Source organism: Megalops cyprinoides, chromosome 2 (assembly GCF_013368585.1).
Source record: "Megalops cyprinoides isolate fMegCyp1 chromosome 2, fMegCyp1.pri, whole genome shotgun sequence".
Lineage (NCBI taxonomy): Eukaryota > Metazoa > Chordata > Actinopteri > Elopiformes > Megalopidae > Megalops > Megalops cyprinoides.
The window spans coordinates 20,536,721-20,553,251 of record NC_050584.1 but is presented as its reverse complement, the minus strand read 5'-3'; the positions used below and the strand labels follow the sequence as shown (position 1 = coordinate 20,553,251).

Genomic DNA, 16,531 nt, shown 5'->3' with positions numbered 1-16,531 from the left:
ATGTTGAGACGGAAGTTATTAATTGAAGCAAATCAATGCACCTTTGAGAGGAAGAAAAAAAAAAAAAACCCTGACACATTCTCTCATGTTGCACTAAAGCTGGTAAATGAACAGGGCCTCAAAGAGATCTGACCAGACCAGAGTAGGGATCGATTTCTTTGATACCATCCATCTCAATTTCAGATCCACTGCAGTCTGCTTTCATCATTTTTTAGTTCCTGTGCTACACATATGGCTACTGTTTCAGCTCCTGTGTGTGTGTGTGTGTGTGTGTGTATGTGCGCGTGTGCATGCTTTCCAGGCTCGGGTGCTTGCTGTACTGGACTGGGAGCTCTCCACCACTGGCCATCCCATAGTGGATCTGGCTTACTTCCTCATGCCTCACTACTGGCCCAGTGGCCTGGACATGCTGCAAACCCTGGGGACTCTGAAGGGTGTTGAAGGTGTGCCACATTCTTGGTTTTGCACAAATTCTGATTCATTCATGTTCTTTTTTTTTAAACTCATCTGTCAATCAGTGATCACCATGACTGAGTGCGTAAATCTTAGGCAGAAGTAAGATATCTTATCAGGATATCTGTGTTTTGCAAACCATCGTGGCTCAAATGTGGTTTACATCTTAATGTTCTGAATGCCTCATCACTCTGTGTGATTTATTCTCAGCCACTGCAGTGTCGCTCAGCTGTGGGAAGACCCCAGGGAGGGATTTGATATGCCAAAACCAATAAACAAAAAATTATCTTCATATCAAGTCTGTTAGGATGCACATGCACATGCACATGCAATTACAGCAATTTCTCACCCAGAAACTGCAAAGTTGAGTTAATTGAAGTACACAGACTAGAGTGTGTGTTGTAAATTAGTATTACTTAATTTTGAGAATTACTTGTGCCATATTCCATAGTTTAATGGATTGATTAATTGATTTATTGACTGATCCTTGACTGTCTGCTGCATGTCATAAAGGATCGGATCATCCTCTTGATGGCTCGGCAGGTGTTGGTGCTGACGCTCTCAGCGCTCTGTGTCGACAGGTGTTCCAGCACCTGAGGACCTCGTTGCAGTATACTGCCGCTGCCGACGGATCCCCCCCTCCCTGCCCGGGTGGAATTTCTTCCTCGCTCTCTCCCTCTTCAAAATGGCAGGGATCGCGCAGGTGAACACGGTGTCAGGCAGCCACTTGCACGCTGGCATACAATACGTAAACACCGCCGGGGAGATGAGAAGGTGTCACGTTCTCCTGTTTCAGTAGAATTCTGCGATCGCGTTATCTGCGGAATTATGCAGTCACTGATTGCAACCCCAGTCAGATTTGTTGATGGATGGCGCACTTTTAGCCAGTGCGTCATACCTTCACGGCCGCAGTGCCAAAAGCAGCTGCAGACAAGCGTTGCGTCGCGTGTAACTGCAAAAGCACATTCCCGTCTCATCAGGCTCATAATGCAGGAAGTCCTTCGGCCCCTTTCATCAAGTTTATTTGCTTGTTTGCCGGACCGGAACGCATTTAACCGGAGAGGCCGGTTCTGGTGTGCTCCTGAGAGGTGGAAGCTGGAGCTTTTTGACAGGGCCGCAATCAATCACCCGGCTTTGATCTCCCTCCAGGAGACCCGGGAGAAAATGGCCCTTTTCTTACCTTGCCAGTGCGCTGATAGAAGCCTCTACCGATAAGGCCGGCAAGGACCGGCAGACAGGAAACAAATGCATCCGTCCTAAGACAAGCAAACAGAAAGGGAGGAAAAAGCGGGAGCAGAATGATGGACGCGGTTAGACGGCAGGCCGTGGCGCTGGATGCGCCGTTTGTCAATGTTATCGCAGCGCTTTCCGTTACTTTCGCAGGGCCGCTCGGATGAGCGACGCGGGTCCTCCATCAAAGTCGACGAAGTCACCGTGATCCAGACACGAACTTCACGTCTCCCCCGTTCTGCTAAGCAGAAAAATAAGGGAAACTAGTTTTATTACATATCAGTGTGTGTTGTGTTGTACAAAATATCTGTCAGCAGTCACAGGTTTGGACACACCTGATTAAGATAATGGAAAACATGCATTCAAAGATATTTTGATCTAAAGATTTATGCTTAAATGCTCGAAATTTGGTTCTTAGGCAAACACAAATAGTGAAGTTGATACATATGTATGAACTTCTTTCCCCCCAAAAAAATCATTTCTAAAAAATGTTTTTGGCAACTTTAAAGAATCTAAAATATAGTTACATAGTTTTGATTTGTTTTGCACTTTTCTGGTCATTGCAGAATTCCATTTGCGTTATTTCATAATTTTGATGTCTTTACTATTATTCTAAAATGTAGAAAATAGTAAAAATAAAGAATAAATGTTATATCCAAACTTTTGACTCGTACTGCATGTAATTGCATGCATGTATTGTAAAATAACATGGTGAATTCCTGTATACATAACAAAATGTGATGCATACTATAGTGTGTAATGGATGCAATATACACAGTATAACTGTGTAAAGATTTCATGTCCACATTTCTGTCATCTGAAGGGGATCTACGCTCGTCACCTGCTGGGAAACGCCAGCTCTCTGGACGCTCACAGGTTTGGCCACAGTGTGGAGCCCTTGGCCCAGGCCGGACTGCAGGTCGCTGAGAGGTGTGTGCCATAGTCATTTTCATCAGACTTCACTGGTCTCAGTGTCAGTTGCTGTGTGCTGATCCAAAGTCCATCTGAGATGTTTTCTTAGCAGTGTTTAATTTATGGTAACTGTCACCATCATTTGCATTGCTCCTTTTTGAAAGATTTCATTTCAGTACTCCCAGGTGGGAGATTCATTTTGCAGCAAGGAGTTACACAGAAACCATTAAATATATACAGAATACACAACACATACAGACATACATATATATGCATCTCACATGGGAATATTTGCATGGTTATTGCACAAGGTATGAATTAGTTCATTCTCTTGCATTTGGCCCTGGGTAACCTCAACCTGTGCCCTGAAGGGAGAGTCTCAGACTCTTTGTGCTGAGGGTAATGGCTACATTCCAGAACAGAACTGGCGCTGGGATTGTGCAGGACATGAAGAGCAAAGATATCGGGGAGGGAGACGTCAACAATAACTTGGAATATGACCTGACCTGACTCATCCCAGATACATTGTTGCTTGTGCTTATAGTGTGCAATATGGCACATATCAGTTACGTATTGTGATGTACTCAATTCATTAATTGCCTTAGATTCGGCAGGGATGCACATCCCTTCCCATGTGGTTGGTATAGTTCTGCTTATTATGGTCATTGTAGAGTCAAGTGACCTCATTCATTTTTTTTTTCTTCCTTTCTACCCGGAATAATTAGAAAGCCCTTTCACACCTTCCGCTTTTCTTCTACAGTGTTCGTCACAATGCCTCCCAGCCGCTCCCGGCGGACTCTCCTCCATTTCACCAGAGCCCGAGAGGGCAGCTGGTACTCCAGCAAGTCCAAGACTTCCTGAGAGAGCACGTGTTTCCTGCTGAGCAGGTCAGTGCAGTGGCCGGGGCCGTTGCCGCGGGGCGCCGCGCTCAGGGGCTGTGAACTCCGATAAGACGCGTCACCTTCTTCCTTTTCTTCTGCAGTGTGCCCGTCAACAAGGCCACTTGTTCCCCACGGGCACGCTGTTTTTATTTAGCGTTTTATTCCTTCCTGCATTCTTGTCTCTCTTTCACATGTTAGAAGTATGTGCTCTCAGCTGGAAGGGGAGGAGGGGAGGAGGTGCTGTGATGGTATGAGGTGAGGTGTTTGAGAACAAAGTGAGCATGTGCGCCAAATGAAAGCTGCATTCTGTTTTGAAGTGAACTCTCTTTGACTCCTGAGGCAGTAGGCAGCTTCCAGGAATCTATCTGAATCTATCTAATTCATGTGTCCTATCTGATATAAACATTTTGACTGGATTAGACAAAATTCTCATTTTGTGGAAGGGAAGGGATGGTTTGATACAGCATTACCCCCCCCCCCCCCCCCCCCCTCCCCAACTGAATGTACTAAGAATTGTTTCTGAAGATACTGTATACAGATAGAGTTCAGCCAATTTTGTACTGGTAAGGAACATAGTCTTTACATAGTGAAATATGAAAGCAATTCAGATTGTGGAAAGACAGAAAGCAGAGCCTGGTTTTCCACACATGCCTTAGCTGGGTTGCAAGTATGTTTTAATTAGGTGTGTTGGGTTGCAGCTGCTGAACATATGGTGCTGGATGGACAAGTCTGAGTTTTCATAGCTGGTATTCATTCCTACCCATAGAAAAATACAGGGAAGGGCATCAAATATAATAAATTACTAATATACTAGGGTTTTGCTAGAGCTCTTTTTTAGTCATACTAAACTGGAAACTAAACGGATTATGAAAACGATCTTACGCTGATCAGTCATATATGTTTTATTTACTATGGGCAAATACAAGTTTGTATTAGTATATTGGTATGCATTTTTCAGATGTATGTTCAGATAGTATTTATAGCTTTCACTAGTTTGTAATGTCTGTCCAGAGATGGCCTTCTGGAAAAAAGATTAAAATAATACAACGAAATTAGACAAAAGTAAAGTTAAAACCATGACATCTAGGAATTTATAAAGAACATTCAAACAGGAAAATCAAACAGGATTACTGATTTGAAGCTAAAATTAGGAGGACAATACATGCATTGCTAGGGTCGCAAAGGAGGGAACATTTTCTGGTGCGTTTAGGAGTTTTCCATGGGAATTTTGTCTCAGCAACTTTGGGAATTACTCTTTTTTTTTAAATCCTGTACACGGGAGCATGCTGTATTCTCAGTCTGGACCAGGACTGTGTAATCTTTATACAATTCCCTAATCACTGCATCACAGAAATATACCTGCATATTTCCATGAACAAAGAGTTCTGACATTTTGGATAAGTGATTAGGTACCCTATAACAACAGTGGAGCATCAGTATACATATCATGCTTTCATCACATGCGCACTGGGAAATCAAAAACTTCCAACTATCTACCTGCAACTGCTGTTCAGCTCAGGGATGAGTTCCCTCTTGGATGAGGTAATTTGTTCTTGGTATGTGTGGTGATAACCTGTAAAATAATGTAACTATGTAACATTTTGAAGAGTGTCTCAAGTGAAACTAAGCTTGCAAGAGAGACTTTGAAAAAGCTGTGGCTACCCAGACATTGGGCTTTATTTAATTTTAGACTTTTTATCTTAATCTGATTTCAGTCATTTTCATTTTAGTGTACCATTTATTCTGAGGTAATAACTTGTACACTACAACATAAAACAGGTGAAACAAGAAGAAGGTGTTCAAGCAGTGTTACAAAGTTAAATTTTACTTATTTAAAATACAGACCTACTGTGTAAACCAAAAAAAAGGTTTTAAAGCCTGTGGTAAAGAGAATAAAAGGCTCAGAGGAAAAAGGCAATCAGTATGAAAAACCTGTTAATTCCTATTAATTCCCAAAAAATTCCTGTTAAGTCCATTAAATTCCTGTTAATTCCCATGGAAAACCTCCTATTTCATAAATATTCAGAATTTTGCAACCCTGCATGTTTCATCAGACCTGTTCTTAGAATTCAGATTGCAAGTGAAGTATTAAAAGTGAAGTATATAAAATATAAAATATAGAATATATACTGTGTGTGTGTGTGTGTGTATGCCTGTGTATGAATGTATATGGGCCTGTGTGTGTACATAAATGCAGTACATATATTTATGTTTGTATTAAATAATGTACAAGTGGGATACTCAAAAAGCATTAGTACTGCCAACCCAATGAAATATTGAAACGGCAATTACTAGCCAATGTTGAGATATGAATATTAAGTTATGTTTTGAAAGTTAAATCCAAGTCAAGAAATAAAAGAGGGGAAAAATGGTCCGTTTAACTTACGTAAAGGTTTGTGTATAAGATAATACTGCTTGTGTTGCTTCTCTTCTTTTTATACTTGCGGTAAACGTTTTGTGAGGAGGGTTATGTGCCCATTTATATTGACATCAACGGGATGTGAAGAGTTGTTTCCACTTAGTTTTTTGAGTTACTTGGATACTTTAAATCAGCCTTGTGCTGTTTTAATAAAACAGTACTGCATAATGTTTATTTCAAAATGTGCTTTTTGTCCTTGTTTTGTCCTTGTTAGGACTTGCCATTTCAGTCCCTTTAAACAAAGTGTTTTGTGGAAGAGAGCTAAAGGTCTGTTTAAAATCCCCGATAATGCCCTTAAAACCAACAGGAAGTATGCCCCACTGGGAGACAAAGAAACAAAACAGAACACACACACACAAAAGCATGCTGGTACGCTCACTCACTCCCATGCTTGCTCTCTCACTCACATGTGCTGTGTGCATACCCTGGTGTATGGTTCATGTTCTTAGTTAATTCTTATCTTATGGTAATGTAGTAATGCTACTAAATGCCTTACATTTACATTACATTTTTGTCATTTAGCAGGTGCTTTTATCCAGAGCGACATAAGTAGGTTACAGTTTACAGGTTACAATGTTATCCCTTTGTACAGCTGGATATTTACTGAGGCAATTATGGGTTACGTACCTTTCCCAAGGGTATAGTAGCAGTGCCCCATTTGGGAATCGAACCAACAATCTTTTGGTTATGAGCCTTGCTTGTCACCACTAGGCCACACTGCTGCCCCTGAATACAGTATTTGTCCATGTAATGAAACCCCGCTCCAATGTTCAGTCTGGCTCACTTCTAGAGTGACCTGTTGTGTTTGGAGCTGAATATCCATTGTGGGCTTATGATTAAGGAACAGACATAGTGTGAAGTCCAAGGGCAAGACATGGCCTCTCCTCTCTTTCAGGAAGTTGCAGAGTACTATGCAAAGAATGCACATTCGCACCTGAGATGGAGCACACCTCCGGTTATCGAGGAGCTGAATATCCATTGTGGGCTTATGATTAAGGAACAGACATAGTGTGAAGTTCAAGGGCAAGACATGGCCTCTCCTCTCTTTCAGGAAGTTGCAGAGTACTATGCAAAGAATGCACATTCGCACCTGAGATGGAGCACACCTCCGGTTATCGAGGAGCTGAAGGTAAGTGAGCTGCATCTCTTTCTTCATGAGATGGGGCTGTGTCGTGTCAAATGAGCAAGGTCACTCCTGACTTGAAGTCACATTGGCTCAGACTTGGCGCAGTACTCCACACCTGTTAGAATCTTAGGCCAAAATCGCCAAAGAATGTTGGCAAAGTTTTAGTTACCTTGGATTATTTGCACTTGAAGGTGTCTCTTTCAGCTTTACTCATAAGAAGACTATCTAGTATTTATATAGCACTTATATAAGCGGCCTAGAAACCTGAAGCAAATTAAGCTAATAAGACATGGGTCTTTCTTCTGAAAAAGTCTTGACTGCAGGCATTCCTGTTTACAGCAGTGATGTATTGTACATAACTTAATTTTGTAAACACCTTGTGGCTTGCGGTTCTGCCATACTGTCTTTGAAAGACATCCTTAAAAGACTCTATGTCTTCAGGGACTATTTCGAGTTATCCATAGATAAAGTGCTTGTTCACGCCACCAGAGAAACAGCTGTGAGTAATGGCCATCGGATAAAAGACAGCGATTGGTCGGCCGCATTTCACGTCAGAGCAGAGTGCCCTGCGGAGGTGGAGTTCAAAGCTGCAGACTCTCCCCTGGTTAACGAGACCAGGGTGTTCGCAGCAAGGGTCAGTCGAGGCTGTGTGCTTTGTGCCCCGCAGGCCAAGGCCCGAGCTGCCGGGCTGTGGAACCTCTTCCTGCCCTCCGTCAGTGGCCTCAGTCAGCTAGACTACGCCCGCATCGCCGAGGAGACGGGGAAGTGCCCCTTTGCCCCTGAGGTCTTCAACTGCCAAGCTCCGGGTAAGGGAAAGGGTGGAGTCTCCTCCGGCGCCCGCTTTCCCAGGACGCGTCACAGCAGCCTTTACTGGAAACAGCTGCTTTTCCTCCTAACGATTTCAGACCTTCTGGCATTGGGTTTTGGCAGCGAAAAAAAACCATTGACCCTAACTGACCCTAACTGTCACAAATTCCCAACTTGGAACAGCAGGCACTTTTTTCATGTCTGGTCTTCCAAGTTCCACAGCTGCTGTGACACGTGGCATTGCAATTGAAGAGTAAGGTGTGTTTTCATTATATGAAAGCCAGTGCAGAGGAGCGGAAGATGAGAGCTCCAAGCTACTCAAGATGAGTATGGCTCAGGGGAAGGTGGTCTTCCCTGCAGGGGGTGCTCTGTAGTGCTGACCCCTGCTGTGATTCTGTAGACACAGGGAACATGGAGGTCCTTCACATGTACGGCACTGAGGAGCAGAAGGAACGCTGGCTGGAGCCCCTCCTTCAAGGGGAGATCCGATCCTGCTTCTGCATGACAGGTAAGCAGGAATTCTCATATCTCTTATCTCACACTGTTCTGCATGACTGGCGTGGAGGAATTCTTTTATGAATATGTTTTCATGCAGGTGTTTTGCACTTGAACTCACAATAAACTTATAAAAATGCAATATTTTTCTTTAATATAGCTCTCTTCCACTGCATATTAGTGTACAACTTAATTTGATGCCACAAAGAGAAAAGTCATGATTCTCGTTAAGAGGTGGTACCAGGAGGAAACAAATCCTTCCAGTTCACTTTTTTCCAGTTCACTATTCACTTAAATTGATTTGGCATTCATTGTGGTCGTTTTCTTCACATTTGTTTTCACTTTCTTTGGGCTTGAAACTGGTCACTGAGCCAAGGGAAGCACACAACAAATGCTGACAAAAGGAGTCGTGATCTGGTGATCCGGTGAGCAACATGTTGGGTGTCAACAGCTAGCGCGAGTTAAATCAAACGTCAAAGCAGCATATTCCCTCAGTTAAAAGGCAACTGACGTTCACCCTGCAAAAAAAAAAAAAAAAAAAGACAACAAACTACTTGCCCAGGGACTGAAGCCCCTCAGCACAAAACAGCATATTATCGATCTGTTTCTTAGCATGTTGGCACCATCTGTGCAGCACCATTAACTGTGAACAGGAAAGAGCGCTTCTGAAGGCCGCGTGCGTCTTGTTAATGTCCCTCTTAGCATGCTGGTGATGGTTCCACTCCACCGACTGCAGACAGCTTCCTGAAGAGAACAGCGTTGAATATTTATAACGACAGGTACAGCTCGTCAAAAAAAAAAAACGGGGGGAAAGCAACATGCGGATAATAGAGAGAGGGATTATTTGAGGAATGCCAAAAATGAGTCATTTCCGCCTCTTTGCTCGCAGTGGAGGGAAATTGTCTGCTGTCAGAGGGGTTGATAAAAGGCGTTGATGTCCCTGTAACCAAAGAATACAGATGGTGTTTGATTGCCCAAGGGCATTTTGATAACTCCACAACCGGCAGAGGTTGTCACATGGTTCTGATTCTGTTTTGTTGTGTTTATTGTTTAATGGTGCACTGAAAAGGCCTTGCTGTTCTCTGGATTAATATGGCATGAACGTAATATAAACAGCCACAAAGACTCCATCATGGTGTAGGAGTATTTGAATACTCCTAGATTGTAAAGATAAAATTCAGAAATAAAAATGGCTTTGTTCTGTCTTCCTTTGTTGATTCCAGAGCTGTCATGTTTTTTTTTCTGTCATTAGCATTAAGCTCTTTGCTAAATTATAGCAGTCCAGCCATATTCACTATTGTTTTGCTAAATTAAATTTCTGACATAACAAGATTTGCTCATTTATGGGACATGCTTGATGACCTTTACTCTGAATGCGAACCAGTGTTTCTGATTAAACATCGATTAATGATGTGTGTGTGTGTGTGTGTGTGTGTGTGTGTGTGTGTGTGTGTGTGTGTGTGTGTGTGTGCGCGTGTGTGCGTGTGTGTGGTCTGCTTTTTTTCTTGTCGTAATCAGTGTTCACTCTTTTTCAGAGCCAGATGTGGCCTCTAGTGATGCCACCAACATGGAGTGCACCCTTCATAAAGATGGAGACCATTACATCATTAATGGGAAGAAATGGTGGAGCAGTGGTAAGACCCATTTCCCAGTTTCCACTGTACTGTACCTGATAATTTACACATGTATTCCAATGAAATTTGAAATTGGCATCCAAAATGGTAATGTACCAAAAAAATATATGTTCCTTCTGGCAACCAAAGCAATAGTTGGTACTCTCTGATTTGAATCACTTCTTGTACCTTGTACCAGTGACAGAGTGCTCTTCAGCACTCTCTCTCATGCCAGGTGAAATAATGTTTTTCCCCTTCAGTGCATAGAATTAAGTTTAAGCTGAACAACTTGCTTTTTCCATGGTCTGTTTGGAATATATTTTTTTCACCAAGTTTACCAAAGGTTTCCATATAGAGGAAGAAAAACATTTCCTAGTGAAACAGTGCGCATTCTAAAGGTGTATGTATTGGAAAAAATTAGGTTAAAATTTAATATAAAATATTGTTGTCCCTGGGCTTTGCATTCTGTGGTTCTGGTCCAGGTCACTGTGTGTGTGTGCAGTTCTCTGATTGATTCCCTGTGTGGGACTGCCAGGGGGGGAAGCCTGATCTTAGCCACACCTGTCCACAACATTGCCTTATGCTCTGAAACGGCAGTGTCTACTGTAGTTTTGACTGGAGGGAGAGGTCTGACTGTTTGGCAACGTGCAAAAACACACTGTCACAAAACGAAAATCGTGTTGGTATCACTGACGGCAGGGAGAATGAGCGTGCGTTGACTGAGCACGACAGCTCAGCTGCCAAAACCCGGCTTCCTGTTGTTTCTCAAGTCATTCTCAATGAGCAAATAAATCCAGCTTGTTTGTTTCTGGGAACGGTGTCCAGGAATGTCCTGGGGAGAGGGGAATGTGGTTTGTTCCTTTCAGTTTACAAACTCAAAAGCCTAATGTATGTGAAATGCAGTGTGCAGTTTGGAATGCAGGATTATGTAGTCACATTATAAAGTCAACACGGGTGCCTGACTTTAGAAAAATGGGGGAGGGTACAACATTGCCTTAAAAGTGGGCAGTCTGGGAGTTCGTCAGGGTCGGCACATACTGCTTCGTTATCCGTCTAAAATCTCTTAGAGGACCTTATTTGCTGTTCTTTCCATGTATTTGATGGAGAACTTGGAAAACACACAGGAAAAAATGTTTAAATGTTTCTAAAGTCTTTGACGTCTTTCATTGGTAAAGGTAATTTAGACTGTAAATACAGTTCAAGGAAAGCCTGGAAAGAATGTCATGGAACACGTTTTGAGGGTAAAAGTGTATTTGGATGCTGCTGTTAATCTGAGCATAAATGAGAAACGAGTGTATAAAGTACTTTACTGTCCATTGATATTAATTAGGGGTCCAAGCACCGAAGGTGCTGGAACCGTCTTGTTTTTACTCGATTATTATTTTTCCGCCACTTTTCCAATTTTGCCCATAAAACCAAAACTGTGCATCGAAAAGTCACCAAAATTGGTAGGATAGTAGAGGGTCATCTCCTGAACAGTTGTGTACAATATGGCGTCCATAGGTCACATGACCCGGCAGCCAATTTGGATTGAAACCGCCATTTTCAAAAGCTCAGCCCCCTTGACCCATTTGGCGAAAAGTCACGAAACTTGGTACACAGGTTCCCCTCATCACAAGGAACAACTTTGCCTCTTGAACCTTTCAAGTCCGCTATATTGGATTATGAGCTAATTTGTATAATTATGATTTCGGCAAAAATAACATCTTCTCCTGAATGGTTGGGCCGATTTGTTCGTAACTTGAAACACTTCATCTTGAACCAAATTACAACTTAAATTGCAAAAAAGAAGCTGCTACATCAAAAAACATGGCCACCACAAGCCAATCAAGTTGCCTCATTTACTAATTAATATGCAAATGAGCCAATATCATTCACTGTTGTATCAATCGTTCTGAAATTTCTTGTGCACAATGGCAAGCCTCACTGAAAAGATGTTCCAAATTTGAAAGCAATCTGTCAAAAAACATGGACTCTACAAGCACTTCAACACACCCATTTTTAACCCAATTTTTAATGTATGAAAAATATATGTAAAAATCTTCTTTTCATGAACCATAACTTCAACTGATGCAAAATTTCCAATGTATTGCCTTTGGGGTATGCTCTAAATTGCGAAGGAATAGTTGATATGTCAAATAACACCAGAGCTATGTGCCAATCAATTTGCAATGGTCTCAAAATCAATGCTGAAAAATTATTGTGTTCAAATAGGTATAAATTCTAGACAGTTGCTTAAAAAGTGTCAATACTTTGCATTCTTCTATAAGCCCAAAGGATGATTCTTCTGTATGAAAATTTTGTACACTGATGACATGGTTTGGCTGCTACATTGAATTTTATGTTACAAATTCAGTTTATATTCCTACCAGTTTGTCTTCCTGTCTTCCTACAAAATATTGGAAGCTCCTGATTCTTAATAGGTATGTTTCTCCCTCTGTCAACAGTCATCCCAATGAGGGAGAATGCCATAGGTCACATCATTTGGTAACCATCATGATTTATCTGTAAGACTCTTAAATGTCAACTTTTCTTGAACTGTGTGTCCAATTGGCATGACTATAATGCATTCCCCAAGGCCTTCATAACTATTTTCGGACGGTTTTATTAACAATGAGCCAATAGTTTTATCTTTCATCAAATTCTTCTTAACTCTGGCCTGTGAAAATCTTCATCGCAGACTTTCACTGCATGAAATTAAAGTCCCCCAGGCAATTAGCTTATTTGTGCTTGGACCCCGGAATTGCTGCTTGCAGCTATATTTGAATTTTAGTTTTCCCCCACGTAAATTTTTCCCCCATGTCCTCACTGCTGGGATTGTAAACCTGCCCCCCCAGCATTACATTGTCCTCTCTCTTCCTATGTGAAGGCCATCTCTTCCTAATCACAGCCCTCCCTGATATTGATTTGTGCAATGTGGAGTGGCAAGTACCCCCACAATCTCAAAGTGGACGAACAAGACCCCAGACCCAATGGCTCAGGCTACAGTGGAAGTCACTGTTGCTAATCCCTTTCTGTAAAGCCATTAGCAGCATATAAGATGTATATGCAGGCGCATATACAAGTGAATGCAAATGCAGGTAAGTGAATCTGCAATAACTAGGGACAAGAGTCATAGTTAATCACAATTAAACCTTTCCAGCACATTTGTTTGGATTAAGGGTTAATGGGCCAAGATAATTACCATGGCCACAATCATTTCAATTAAGAACATGCAATCAATACAGTGAAGGATTGTACCGCACTCGCTGGCCTACCAGCATGTGTCGTGAAACCCTTACAGATGAAGGCTCACGTCACACCGCTACTCATCGAGCTCCATTGGCTACCAGTAGCCGCCCGTATAAAGTTCAAGTCACTAATGCTCTCTTATAGAGTGTTTGCCGGCTCCGCTCCCATCTACTTGAACTCCATCTTAATAGCTTATACTCCCAATCGATCACTGCGTTCCTTGCATGAACATCGCCTGGCATTGCCTTCCCTATGCACAAGGCAAGCCCAGTCCAGGCAGTTCTCGCAGGCAGTTCCCCGTTGGTGGAACGAGCTACCAAAGGCTATAAGAGCAGGGGCGTCCCTCTCTATCTTCAAGAATCTCTTGAAGACTCACCTCTCCCAAACTCACATACTAACATTTCTAACCCTCACCTTATTCTGTTGCACTTTATCTTATAGCACTTATCGGTTCACCTTTCTGTCTGCATTGTCTTGCTTTATCCCGTACAGCTCTCTTAGCACTTTGCGCCTACTACAAGGCCTCCTTTCATGCTGCAGCTTGAATGTATTCCTCGTATTGTAAGTCGCTTTGGATGAAAGCGTCTGGTAAATGAGTAAATGTAAATGTAAATGTAATGCATGCTAAATCTGCAGTCCCCTTCCAAGATGTGTTTGTGGCTGGGCAGCCACTACAGTGAAGGATTGTACCGCTAAATGTAGGATTATTATTGGTATTATTATTATTATTATCATTAATAGTATTAATAGTAGTACTAGTAGGAATGGCAGAGCTGGTACTGGTCTGTTCAGTGGAAAATGAATTATGTCGATGTGATGTGACAGATGTGATATTTTATGAAAATGAATTAAAAATTAGCATAGGATCACTATTCTCATACAGTCAAAAGATTTTCCATGAGAGGAAAATGCACTTTACCGTTACTTGGTCCATGTCGCTCTGGGAGATTTTAACAATGCTTTTGTAATGTCTGTGCAAGGCAGTAGTTCCTTTAGTCTCTAAACAAACAGAATAATTAACTCTTATCCCGATGCGTGATACGTAAGTATCATTCCAGTCAGAAACAAATGGTTAAAAATCTTTAAATGTGCAGCTGTTATACATTACAAAAACACAGGCTGTATCAATAGCTTCTCTTTTGCTAGACTTGATGCATGTGTACAGCCTACAGACATCTTTTTCTGTATTGTTTTGCAAGTTTAAGATTGCAAGGCCTTTTTCCTAGTATGACACTGCAATATACAAGACTCATAAGCCAAATGTCAAGACAATCTCTTTTGATGTTGCTTGCTTGTTTTGGAACTTGCTGATTAAATTAGTTGTTTTTAATACAGAATTGCACAAATGATCCAATTTTTGTTAGGCAAGTATGTGGCAGCAGTGTAGCATAGTGGGTAAGGAGTCATAACTGAAAGGTTGCCAGTTCAGTTCCCTGCTGGGGCACTGTTGCTGTACCCTTGGGCATGGTACTTAACCCACAATTGCCTCAGTAAATATCCAGCTGTATAAATGCATAGCATTGTTTAAAAAAAAAAACTGTAATTGATATATTTTGCTCTGGATAAGAGCATCTGCTAAATGCCAATAATGTAATGTAATGTGGCAAAATGATTCGCACATAGTTTTGATATAACTGATAATCAAGCTTATATGGAAGAGAAGAAGCCTCAACACTCCAGGCACTGACTGAGGACCTCTGGAAAACTGGAGAAAACATACCGGTATATCAACTTACTAACATATGCCATCTTGCCCTCCTACACAAGTGAAACTGGCATTTTTTCTACCAGTGAAAAGTGTGTGCGTGTGTGTGTGTGTGTTTATTTGTTTGCTTGCCTGTACATTCCTGTGTTTATTTATGTGTTTCAAGGCTGTATTGCCAGTGTCTCCTATAGAACCTTCCAGATGTTCTCCCTGGAGCACATTGTGGTTTGAGGCCCTCCTAAATGAACCATTCTCAACGGAAGTAACAAGGGATTCTCTTTCGTGTAGGCAGAGACTACTTTAACCCTTTAATCTCAGATAGTCTTCAAGCAGGCCTTCAGTACTCACACAGTATTTCATTATTCATTTTAACTTCAATGAGATGTGACATTTATTTCACAGATTTACACCAGTCACCCAGCCTCACAGATTGATGTTGGTTAAGTGCCTGCCTTACTTCAGATGTTTGCAGACACAAATCAAATCACATTGCAAATGAAGTTTGTTGCTTAATATGGAACTTATCATATTTGTGTCATATCATAGTCATCCAGCTCTGTGTTTATCCAGAAGGCTTCTGAGATGTCTTCTGGATGAAATTTGCTTACAGTTCCTTATGACATTAAGGTATGTAGTTTTACATATACAGTATATATATATATATATATATATATATATATATATATATATATATATAAGGATTGGCCATACTGTATTACACTGAATGATGAGACTTGTTTTGTCTCATATTTTCCAGGAATCTCTGCTGTCTTTTACATGCAGAAATAAACGAGAATGCACCTTTTTTCATCCACCAATATAATCCACACGTCTTTATCTCAGTGCGTCTTTGCATGTGAGTTTGCGGCATGTGCAGTTTACGAACTTTGTGTAAGAACGAAAGATACTGTGCTCACGTGGAGGGCAAAGGGAGGAATCTATTACCCTCTGTATCAGGATGTGATTATTATGGTTTAGAGGTGAATGTGAGAAATGATGACCAAGCCATGAAACTATGATGAATAACGAAACCATCCCACGCAATAATGCAATATTGTGGGTTTGTGTCATGCCGCATGTGCAAAAAAATGTAAGCCACAGTTGAAAGACCTTACAAGATCTGACACTGTAACACAATCTGCATTTTTTGGTTCCCATTGTGAAATAGTTGACAAATACTTACCTTAGACAGACACAGGGCAGAGAGAGGCCAGGGCAGAAGCAGGGACAGAGGCCAGGGCAGAGGCAGGGGCAGAGGCCAGGGCAGAAGCAGGGGCAGAGGCCAGGGCAGAAGCAGGGGCAGAGACCAGGGCAGAGGCCAGGGCAGAGACCAGGGCAGAGGCAGGGGCAGAGGCCAGGGCAGAGGCAGGGGCAGAGGCCAGGGCAGAGGCAGGGGCAGAAGCAGGGGCAGAGGCCAGGGCAGAAGCAGGGGCAGAGGCCAGGGCAGAAGCAGGGGCAGAGACCAGGGCAGAGGCCAGGGCAGAGACCAGGGCAGAGGCCAGGGCAGAGGCAGGGGCAGAAGCAGGGGCAGAGGCAGGGGCAGAGGCCAGGGCAGGGGCAGAGGCCAGGGCAGAGGCCAGGGCAGAGGCCAGGGCAGAGGCAGGGGCAGAGGCAGGGGCAGAAGCAGGGGCAGAGGCAGGGGCAGAGGCCAGGGCAGAG

The 16,531-nt window shown here is 42.4% G+C and overlaps 1 protein-coding gene across 1 annotated transcript in view; it reads left to right on the top strand.

Annotated features, from left to right (window-relative positions):
* Positions 1–16,531, top strand: part of acad11 (acyl-CoA dehydrogenase family, member 11) — a 43,499-nt gene that overhangs the window by 3,184 nt on the left and 23,784 nt on the right. The window contains exons 6-13 of the mRNA XM_036516974.1: positions 302–443; positions 1,035–1,156; positions 2,507–2,613; positions 3,356–3,482; positions 6,947–7,024; positions 7,689–7,827; positions 8,229–8,336; positions 9,859–9,957. Of these exons, the coding sequence (XP_036372867.1) occupies positions 302–443; positions 1,035–1,156; positions 2,507–2,613; positions 3,356–3,482; positions 6,947–7,024; positions 7,689–7,827; positions 8,229–8,336; positions 9,859–9,957 (922 nt within the window). The remainder of the gene's footprint in view (positions 1–301; positions 444–1,034; positions 1,157–2,506; positions 2,614–3,355; positions 3,483–6,946; positions 7,025–7,688; positions 7,828–8,228; positions 8,337–9,858; positions 9,958–16,531) is intronic.